The sequence below is a fragment of the Amia ocellicauda genome, chromosome 13 (genome assembly GCF_036373705.1).
Source record: "Amia ocellicauda isolate fAmiCal2 chromosome 13, fAmiCal2.hap1, whole genome shotgun sequence".
NCBI lineage: Eukaryota > Metazoa > Chordata > Actinopteri > Amiiformes > Amiidae > Amia > Amia ocellicauda.
Window position 1 is genome coordinate 15,895,425 of NC_089862.1, and position 11,642 is coordinate 15,907,066.

At 37.1% G+C, this 11,642-nt stretch overlaps 1 protein-coding gene across 2 annotated transcripts in view; it reads right to left on the reverse strand.

Moving 5' to 3' along the window:
* tbc1d19 (TBC1 domain family, member 19) overlaps positions 1-10,803 on the reverse strand; it is a 32,763-nt gene extending 21,960 nt beyond the window's left edge. For both annotated transcript variants that reach the window (XM_066719987.1, XM_066719986.1), the window contains exons 1-7: positions 10,624-10,803; positions 9,704-9,776; positions 9,077-9,122; positions 6,530-6,605; positions 4,213-4,287; positions 3,741-3,804; positions 2,156-2,202 (exon numbers count right to left, since the gene is read on the reverse strand). In XM_066719987.1, coding sequence (XP_066576084.1) covers positions 2,156-2,202; positions 3,741-3,804; positions 4,213-4,287; positions 6,530-6,605; positions 9,077-9,122; positions 9,704-9,776; positions 10,624-10,719 — 477 coding nt within the window. In that variant the 5' untranslated portion in view covers positions 10,720-10,803. The remainder of the gene's footprint in view (positions 1-2,155; positions 2,203-3,740; positions 3,805-4,212; positions 4,288-6,529; positions 6,606-9,076; positions 9,123-9,703; positions 9,777-10,623) is intronic.
* Between the last annotated feature and the right edge of the window lie 839 nt (positions 10,804-11,642).

Below are 11,642 nucleotides of genomic sequence, written 5' to 3' on the forward strand. Positions count from 1 at the left end.
CATTTATGAACTAATCACTGAATACCAGTAATAACACATGGATGATATTAATGAAGAATTAACAGGTCTTTGCCAAAAGGCATAACCTACATAACATGTAGGATCTTATGACTAGATAGCTTAAAAATCTTACTTTACTAGACTATAGTCAAATACAAAAGGGTTCGCCCCTTGCATATATGCAAAATAATAAATGTAATAGATATTCACTGGTTATTAAACTACAAAGTAAATGCACCACTGCTTGTTTTGTATGATAGTGACATGATTAATTTATCAAAAATTAAGTTACACAAAGAAGGACACATTTTTACTGATCTTCATTCTGAACACCAAAGAAGTATGGTGGAACGCAAATGAGAAAAGTTCAACTTACAGTGCGTCCAGAAAGTATTCACAGCGCTTCACTTTTTCCACATTTTGCCTTATTCCAAAATGGATTAAATTCATTATTTTCCTAAAAATTCTACAAACCATACCCCATAATGACAACGGAAAAGAAGTTTGTTTGAAATCTTTGCAAATTTATTAAAAATAAAAAACCAATAAGTATTCACAGCCTTTGCCATGACATTCAAAATTGAGCTCAGGTGCATCCTGTTTCCACTGATCATCCCTGAGATGTTTCTACAACTTGATTGGACTCCACCTGTGGTAAATTCAGTTGATTGGACATGATTTGGAAAGGCACACATATGTATATATAAGGTCCCAGAGTTAACAGTGCATGTCAGAGAACAAACCAAGCCACGAAGTCCAAGGAATTGTCTGTAGACCTCCGAGACAGGATTGTATCGAGGCACAGATCTGGGGAAGGGTACAGAAAAATGTCTGCAGCATTGAAGGTCCCAATGAGCACAGTGGCCTCCATCATCCATAAATGGAAGAAGTTTGGAACCACCAGGACTCTTCCTAGAGCTGGCCACTCGGCCAAACTGAGCGATCGGGGGAGAGGTGACCAAGAACCCGATGGTCACTCTGACACTTCAGCTCCAGCGTGTCTCTGCGGAGAGAGGAGAACCTTCCAGAAGAACAACCATCTCTGCAGCACTCCACCAATCAGGCCTGTATGGTAGAGTGGCCAGACGGAAGCCACTCCTCAGTAAAAGGCACATGACAGCCCGCCTGGAGTTTGTCAAAAGGCACCTGAAGGACTCTCAGACCATGAGAAACAAAATTCTCTGGAAAGATGAATGCAGCAATGTACAGAGACATCCTTGATGAAAACCTGCTCCAGAGCGCTCTGGACCTCAGACTGGGGCGACGGTTCATCTTCCAACAGGACAACGACCCTAAGCACACAGCCAAGATAACAAAGGAGTGGCTACAGGACAACTCTGTGAATGTCCTTGAGTGGCCCAGCCAGAGCCCAGACTTGAACCCGATTTGAACATCTCTGGAGAGATCTGAAAATGGCTGTGCACCGATGCTCCCCATCCAACCTGATGGAGCTTGAGAGGTCCTGCAAAGAAGAATGGGAGAAACTTCCCAAAAATAGGTGTGCCTAGCTTGTAGCATCAAACTCAAAAAGACTTGAGGCTGTAATTGGTGCCAAAGGTGCTTCAACAAAGTATTGAGCAAAGGCTGTGAATACTTATGTACATGTGCTTTTTTTGTTTTTTATTTTTAATACATCTGCAAAGATTTCAAACAAACTTCTTTCACGTTGTCATTATGGGGTATGGTTTGTAGAATTTTGAGGAAAATAATTAATTTAATCCATTTTGGAATAAGGCTGTAACATAACAAAATGTGGAAAAAGTGAAGCGCTGTGAATACTTTCCGGATGCACTGTAAACTGTAGAGAGCTACGTTCTGAAGCAGGGAATAAAAAGTGTCCTAAGTGATGTATTGATCATGTGTTTTTTATACCCTGCAGGTTATTCTAAGCAAACCCAGTCCAGTCTCCTACAGTTTGAATATTAATTTGTCAGCAACACTTTTTCATCAGATTATTTCCGTATTTTTTTTTAACGTTTATTCATTTGTCTTAATCGGCTTGATCAATTTACAAAATTAAATTAATCAGGAGTCATTACTATGCATTCTTTGCATAGTTAGTATAATTGCATTTCTGTATATCAAAAATGTGAAGGATGGATATGTTTCTCTCAGGTTTACCAATGTGGCTCTGTACATTTTTACAAAAACATACCTCTAGAAAATCTTTAGGAGCATACACAGGTCTGAAATGGCTTAAATCTGTTGATTGCAGAGACAAAACAACAAAACTCTTACAGAAAAGGCTAGGATTAACATAAGCAATGCCATTTAGCAATTACCGTACAACAATACTATCTAAAAAGTGCTCTGACTGATATTGAAATATGAATTAACAGTACACTGTGGATAACCAATGTTCTCCTAAGTTCTAATAAATCTCTTTCAGGTTAGTAGGCCTACATTACATCACATAAACAAATACACATCTCTACATATCTGTACTTAGTTTGCTCTCTGTACTTAGCTGGCTATGAGAACTTGATTTACCTTTTAGGCAGCTAGCCAATGGCAACTATAACCACACCACACCGTCACAGTATTCTGACACATATGAAAAATGGCAACAGAATATCATGCTGATTAACAACGGCATAGTTTGAATGTGAGTTTTGACCTTATTTGAGATAATGTGCTCGAGACAGATTAAATGACCCCCTCCCTCTCGGGGGTTTACATGGTTATTGGTTAATTGCACTAGGCAAACTGCTGTTTACTCAACATTATGCAGATTAAGGGCAAAGCAGTGAATTAATATGTAAATTTGCTCTAAGTACAGTTATCATGCAGGTTTTGAAGGGAAAATCACAGAAAGGGTGGTTTACATGCAGGAGAACACTACCCAAGATGCTTCCATCACCTAATCCATGGCTATCATGTAAAAACTTGTTCAAATTAAACTTCAAATTAAGTGTGCAACTGTGGCTTGTGCCTTGCATCTACTTGTTTAACACTTTCTTTTACTGATCAGAAAAAAATGCTTTCAGCATTGCCATTAACCTGAAATAATGTGGTCATAAGGATACATACGATTACCTCATTAGCATTTACACGTGAAATGTGGGTTTCCATGTGGAAATGTGTGTTTTTCCTGTGTTTTCGTTATTTTTACTTCATTTACTCGAGTATTTGCGATTGGCCCTGTCCTTCTCTGTGTCCGTTTTTTTGGCCACCTGATTTCCCCAAGTTTTCGGGCCAGACATGCTTGTGCATCATCACTTCACAAGTTGCGTGTAAAATCCCCAAATGACCATCACCAAATATTAAACACAAGAGCTGGATAATGTTTTTGTAAAACTTGCTTGTAAATGTGCTAAACATTATCATAAATAATTATTTAAAACAGATGAACACACTAATCATGCATTGTCTTGTTTTTTGCAGTCTGGTGGAATAACCATGATTGAACAGCACCTGTCTTAACTGAAAACACTTGCATTTTCTTGCTACATCATCTTTTAGTTATACTTCATTATAGGTCTCAAATACAATTTGGGACCAATGAAAATGCAAGGTTAAACAGATAGCCACTAACCTTCCTTGAAATTTCTTTGAAATATTCCTTCACTGATGAATGCCATTATTTAAGTGCCTCAATAAATTAAATAACACAGATCTGTTCATGAACTCCTTTTCACCTGTTGACAGATGTCCTTATATTTTTATACATATATTGTTTGTGTATGTTTTACATAAATTAATCTATGTTAAAAAAATTAAATGTATATATAAAACATTACCTGGCTCATCAGTTCCCATTTCATTCCACTTGCTTAATAGCTCCTTTTGTTCATTTACAGGTCTCTGAGGGCATAAGCAGTAAGAGCAAGGTAATTAATTCTGAAACCTTTGAAGTGTAACTCTCAGACACAATTTAACTTTATTTTATGAAAATGCTACTACAATTCCTGCACACACGGACCTTATATATTAATTAAATGGAATGGCGATATTTAAATTGATGGTTTATGAAGCAGTCAAGACATTGCAAATTCTATCAGACATGTAATGGAGAAATGGTAAATCACATTATTCTACTTGGTGAATAATTGACAGAAATGAACGAGATGGATAAAAATGTGCATAATTTGCAAGACCACTGACTAAAGACAAAAGATTAATCAAAACGATAATGTGAAAAGTACGCTTTTGAGAATAAAGCAGTTTATTCAAATAGTGATAAACATGAATAAATGTGTATATTAAACATACCTTTCGAGCCAAAGGAACACCCAATTCTGTGCACATGCTGTTCAAGCTTTTGAGTATACGCTTTTCCCAGCTCGCCTGCAGACATTTGTTATTAGGATGAGATTTTACAGTGTAGTTAAATGAGCCTTAAATTATGATTATTATGAGTACAATAATAAAAAAAAAACGATATCATGGTTGAATGATAAATCACTTTTTTCCCTTTCTTTTTAGTGACTTAGAGGACATAAAAACTTCTGCGCAAATTCAATAATAAATGGACCACAGGTGGGTGTGAAGAACATCAGTTATGGTCCCCTACACAGTTTGTACTTTGCCATTTTCACAATAATGTTGTTACTGACTAATTCAGCGGCAAACAAAACATAGCAAATTATTATATATATTAGTCAATAACACACAACATTACATATACAGTTAGGTCCATAAATATTTGGACAGTGACACAATTGTCATCATTTTGGCTCCATATGCCACCAAAATGGATTTGAAAGGAAACAAGATGTGCTCTAAGTGTAGACTTTCATCTTTCATTTTAGCGTAGTTACGTCCAAATTGGGTGAACAGTGTAAAAATTACACCCATTTTTATAGGTGGTCCCCTGAATTTTAGGGGTTCAAAAGTATTTGGACAAACTAGCATAATCATTAATTAATTTGTGAGTTTCAATACTTGGTTGAAAATCCTTTGCTGTCAATGAAGTATGGAACCCATAGACATCACCAGATGCTGGGTTTCTTCCCTGGTGATGCTCTTCCAGGCCTGCACTGCAGCTGTCTTTAGTTCCTGCTTGTTCTTTGGGCGTTTTGAATTCAGTTTTGCCTTAGAAATCAAAACAAACCAATCAGAGAGATAGCAAATACATTAGGTGTGGCCAAATCAACTATTTGGTACATTTTTAAAAAGAAAGAACGCACTGGTGAGCTCAGGAACACCAAAAGGCCCAGAAGACCACGGAAAACAACTGTGGTGGATGACAGAAGAATTCTTTCCCTGGTGAAGAAAAACTCCTTCAGAACAGTTGGCCAGATCAAGAACAACCTCCAGGAGGCAGGCATATCTGTGTCAAAGACTTCACCAGAGTAAATACAGAGGGTTTACCACAAGATGTGAACAGGAAACAGGAAGACCAGATTAGAGTTTCCAAAAAAAACATCTAAAGAACCTGTACAGTTCTGGAACAACATCCTATGGACAGATGAGACAAAGATCAACTTGTACCAGAATGATGGGAAGAGAAGAGTATGGAGAAGGAAAGGAACTGCTCATGATCCGAAGTATATCACCTCATCTGTGAAGCATGTTATGGCATGGGCATGTATGGCTGCCAAGGGAACTGGTTCCTTTGTATTTATTGATGATGTGACTGCTGACAAAAGCAGCAGGATTAATTCTGAAGTGTTTAGGGCTATATTATCTGCTCAGATTCAGCCAAATGCTTCAAAACTCATTGGACGGCGCTTCACAGTGCAGATGGACAATGACCCGAAGCATGCTGAGAGAGCAACCCAATACTTTTTTAAGGCGAATAAGTGTAATGTTCTGCAGTGGCCAAGTCAATCACCTGTCCTGAATCCAACTGAGCATGCATTTCACTTGCTGAAGGCAAAACTGAAGGCAAAACACCCCAAGAACAAGCAGGAACTAAAGACAGCTGCAGTGCAGGCCTGGCAGAGCATCACCAGGAAAGAAACCCAGCATCTGGTGATGTCTATGGGTTCCAGACTTCATTTACTGCAAAGGATTTGCAACCAAGTATTGAAATTCACAATTTAATTCATGATTATTTTAGTTTGTCCACATACTTTTGAGCCCGTAAAATTGGGGCGACCACATATAAAAATAGGTGTAATTCCAACACTGTTCACCCAATTTGCATGTAACTACCATCAAATTAAACATGAAAGTTGTTTCCTTTCAAATCCATTTTCGTGGCATACAGAGCCAAAATGATGACCACTGTGTCTCTGTCCAAATATTTATGTACCTAACTGTATATATGTATACTGTATATACGTGTGTGTGTGTGTGTGTGTGTGTGTGTGTGTGTGTGTGTGTGTATAGGCTTTAATTAGCAGAGATCATGGTAAAACATCTGCATTTGTTTTAAAAGCAGTCATCTGTGTTTCTGAAATGTTCAATGTACTTTAGGGTGTATGAATCATTTAGTACCTAGAAAAACATAAAACACATGAGTAATGAATAACAACAGATCTATTCTCCATGGATTGCCTAGCAGCATTATTTCAAAAACAGCTAGAACAACAAACAATAAGAAGAAATTGACACTTTTCCTCTGTATAAATGAAGAACCAACCTGTGCCTTTCTCATGTATGCCAGTGGTTCCTTAATATGCTCTGGGGGTGCAGCTGGGTGACTGGGAGGAGGAAGCCTTATAAAAGCAAAATAATATCATATAATATCAAAATTATATAATAAGTATAGCACCACATGTGTTAATTAGTGTGACTGACTGGTGGCAAACAGGAAATGAAGACAAACAGGAAAAAAAGGTAAACAACAAATACAGTGAGGGAAAAAAGCATTTGATCCCCTGCTGATTTTGTATGTTTGCCCACTGACAAAGAAATTATCAGTCTATAATTTTAATGGTAGGTGTATTTTAACAGTGAGAGACAGAATAACAACAAACAAATCCAGAAAAACGCATTTCAAAAAAGTTATAAATTGATTTGCATGTTAATGAGGGAAATAAGTATTTGATCCCCTATCAATCAGCAAGATTTCTGGCTCCCATGTGTCTTTTATACAGGTAACGAGCTGAGATTAGGAGCACTCTCTTAAAGGGAGTGCTCCTAATCTCAGCTCGTTACCTGTATAAAAGACACCTGTCCACAGAAGCAATCAATCAATCAGATTCCAAACTCTCCACCATGGCCAAGACCAAAGAGCTGTCCAAGGATGTCAGGGACAAGATTGTAGACCTACACAAGGCTGGAATGGGCTACAAGACCATCGCCAAGCAGCTTGGTGAGAAGGTGACAACAGTTGGTGCGATTATTCGCAAATGGAAGAAACACAAAATAACTGTCAGATAAGGTGTACATCAGCTATGCCTTCAAATAACAAATAGTAGCTGATAGGTGCTACTGGCTGCAGGCATATTTCCAAAGAGATTAGGACAGTATCATTCTTTAGTTGCTAAACTGAATGTTTGTACTGCACTGGCTTTGACTTCTGTCTCCCTTCGAAGGACAACAGTTTCTAATATAGGTACTAGCCAGGAAGCTGTAAGCCAGGGGTCTCAAACTCAGTCCATGGAGGGCCGTGTGTATGCTGGTTTTCGTTCCAACTGTGTCCTCAATTACTTAATTGGTCTAATTGTTTAATTAGCTACATACATTTAAACCCCTATCCAGGCCCAGGATATTTTATAAGATACTGTACCTTGAATCAAATGAACGTTTAGACCATCAACTGTAAAATACCTTGCAATATATTGTTCAAATATATCAAATTGAATAATTAATTAGACAAATTAAGTAATTGAGGACTCGGTTGGAACGAAAACCAGCATACACTCAGCCCTCCAGGAATTGAGTTTGAGACCCCTGCTGTAAGCAATGCTGTACAATACAAATATGTTCACAGTCTGCAATATTAGCAAAGTACGCAGGAATATGTTGTGAAATGTAGGCTTCTGACAAAAGCAAAGCAACTTTCTGCTACTAACATCAGTCGGAGAAGAGTTTTGCACACCGCACACATCCTTGACTTCCTTTGTTGGTCTTTACAATGAACAACAACAATTAAATATGACACTTTATAATTATGCTTGTGTTGCTGCAACCATAAGCTGCTTCAGTCACATTCAAAGCCCCCACGGTGATGTAAACTAAAAGCACAGTTATCAGATCTGATTTTAAATACTGCTGTAGATTTATAACTACAATTACACAAGTAAGAAGAAAGAAAGGCTAATTCATTTTTAAGTGTCACTGAAATGCCTCAAAACCTCTCTCAGTAATTTGAGTCTAGACTGTAACTGGGTCGTCCTGCTCTTTGTCCAATGTTTTTACATTCCCTCTCAAACACACATCTGCTGAAAAATATTAGGAAGCCAGACAATTACTAATGATTGGACATAACTTTGTCATGTACTCACTGCTAACTTTGCTGCACCAGCATCAGTTGGAAAGAGTATTCATAATAACATGTAATACAGCTCTGTGTTTTCTTTTTAGCAGTCTCAAAACAGTGCCCTTGAACATGATGTGTAGCCTTGCTTTAAAAGAACATTATATTACATTATCAGAATGACTGTAATGTATATAGTGGAGCAGATCTGTGAAAAACAGCCTTGTCAATATTTCTCTTCAAATTATTTCTGAAAAATACCTCTTAGACAACCTGAACATAATAAAAGCAGAAAATATAACATGATGTATCTTCCAATTTAACACAAAATAAAAAATAATGGATCTTACTGGAGTTTCATGAAATGAAGGACATTTATGTTAATTATTATTACTGACTGCAATGAGGTAAACCTGATTGGGCTGGACTTTAAACTACTTCTACTTCAACCCCCAGGGTTTGATTCATCACACTGCTTCAGACATGACAGTTACCATTAGAGAATTAAAAGATCTACACAAAAATGTAGGTCTGCGGTTTTGTTTAATGTCTGAGCAGAAGCATCTTCTCTTATAAAAAATTAGTTCTGGGTTGTGAATAAAAAATAAACAGATTTATACACAGCCTAAAGTCAAGGCACTCTGCAGTTTAGAGTCTAATTAAAGCAAGCCAATGTTGTTACGCATCGAGTGGTTATAATAGTTGGGTGTGACAATGAAAAAATAGCAATCATAGTACATTAAGCACAGGAGGAATGATACTTACACATGCAACTCACGATATACAGCATTCTGCAGCTTTTTTTCCCAACCTTAAAAAGATATAAATGGTGACTGAAACTGCTTCAAGTAAGTATCTAAATTAAAAATAGCACCTGTAATTTCGTGAAACAATAATTCTTACTGCAAGCCAAAGACCATACATATTCATTGGGTCCCAATTGAGTATTTTGGTTCTCATTTCAATCTTACCTCCCATTAATTTACATAAATACAAACAGTTTAGTACAGGTTCAATACAGGTTCAGTTAAGAAAGTGAGAACAAAGTTGGACTGAAAAGCAGACGGACCCAGTATTGGGAAAGCATGTACTTAACTCTATAACTTTTGAAGGTGATGTAAAAGACCATAAAATCTGGTATTTCTCTTCTCTTTTGTTTGTCAGATGTTAACATGAATTGAGGAGTTACCCATCAAAATTCCTCCAGTCATAGTAAATATTTTGAATGGAATAATATCATTTATAAAGAGCGTATACCGATCTTTAAGCTCTTTAGGAATAAAACAAGGTTAAACTGAGGAAGAAGGATATTAACAAATAACCATCTTGTCAAACAATGTGTCACTATAACAAATGCAGGAGGTCTGTGTCAGTCTACACTTAAACACTTACCTGAGTTCCTAAGAAAATTGCGTACATCATCTTTAAGACATTCAAGCTGAATGTCTGGCCTGTGTAAGCACTCCTGGTAAACAGAAATATAAAAAAATATCCCATCCAGCATCACATATCTGAATGATACTTTAAATAAGCATGTTATTTACTATTACACATATAATAATCTTGATAAGCACATGCATCATCATCATCATCATCATCATAAAACGTTTTTATTTTTTACACAAACTTTAGAAAATTGTTACTTTAAACATATTCAAAGGAAAAAGATTAATAAAACAAAATCAATGGAAAAGTCTTTTGTACTTAAAATGTGTACAGATATAGCCTACAACAAAAAGTGAGAGCAATTCAAAGCTAACAGAATAGGGATGTCCAAGGCTGATTGTTCAGATAGGCATGTCCTTGGCTAACAAAAGGCACATGCAACTACAGTTGTATTTTTCAGCCCATCCAATCCACATTATCAATATCCATGAACAGTCCTGGCATTGACAGATGTCCTACCCTGCGAGGAATGAATACAGCCTCATAATATCATTTTAGACTTCAGACTGCAGATGCACCACAAACCCATGTTGATTTGCATTACTCATACGTAAAATACATTACATTTCTTATACAATTTGGTTATCTGTATGGGGCAGTGGGGCAGTCGTATTGTTTTATTTATTTGCATTCGCTTAATACAATAACCTTACACAGGAATACGTCTTCACTGAATTCTGCGACACCACAGAAACGAGCATCATATATATATATTAATAGTTTACTGCTATAATCACGTATAATGAAAGCTGTATAAATCTAAATATAATATATAAATATACAGTGAACCCTGACAGTGCAATATTGGGCAAATCCCAGCACCGCACTTGTTTTCTGGAGTCGGCTTTGGTAGCAAGAGTACTTACTTTGGCCTGTTTTTCTAGCTGGGAATGTAAATGTGACCCCTTCAGTTTCTGGACAACCTGAGCAATTGTCATGGACAACTCTGTTCCTTCATCCATGATTTACAAATGCTATTGTATCTCCCTATGGCAGAAATGCGTTACCGTCCCAAACCATCCCTATATGTGCAACCCGCTGCGGTAGCTAAGCAACTGTGTCCGACTGTTTTTGAAGCATGAGAGGAAACAAGGACACGGAAACACAGTTCCTACCGCATGTGCATAATCATTCATGACATTTGAAGTGTTTAAAGCATGTATCAAGAACAGATCCGAATATAAACCTGAACCCTAAAATGTCTTTGGTTCGTGCACAGCACACAGAGAGCCACAGTGGACACATGGCAACCTCCACAGTCCTACATTCTGCTGGGTACACACTGTTATTCTTGTTTAATGGCTTGCTTATTTCATTTTGATAGATTTCACAGTGTACCAGAATATTTATGTAAGAACAAAACACAAAAACACTGTCAGCTGTCACAAATTTCAGCTGAGAACCATTAAAAGGCTGCAGAATGTGCTCTCTGAAGAGTGGACCTATAATAGCCAAAGTAGGATACACAAAACACTCATGGTTGTAGTGTAAAAAAAAAAAAAAAAAAATCATTTATTCAGCAATGTGTGAAATTAGTTTCAACAGACATGTATATTGAGATCGAAAAATGAATGGATGGCTCTAAGAACAAACTAAAATATGTGACATACCTGAAAGAGTGTAGATGTTAAAATGGCAATGGGCCCGGCGCACTGCAAGAAGAACAGATCAAAGATGGACAAAGGAATCTATCAAATGATTATGAGATAACGGGAGATTTAAAAAAAGGTGATAGATGGTCCAGTGAAACAGCCTGGTCAAACTCTTGCTCTTCCACATCATTGCTGTGAATCTATCTATCTATCCTCCTGTGAGAACAGTTTGTACAGAAGTTAGTTAATCTTAGCCATTTCGAGGGGTTGTATTAAAAATAATATCTAATCTT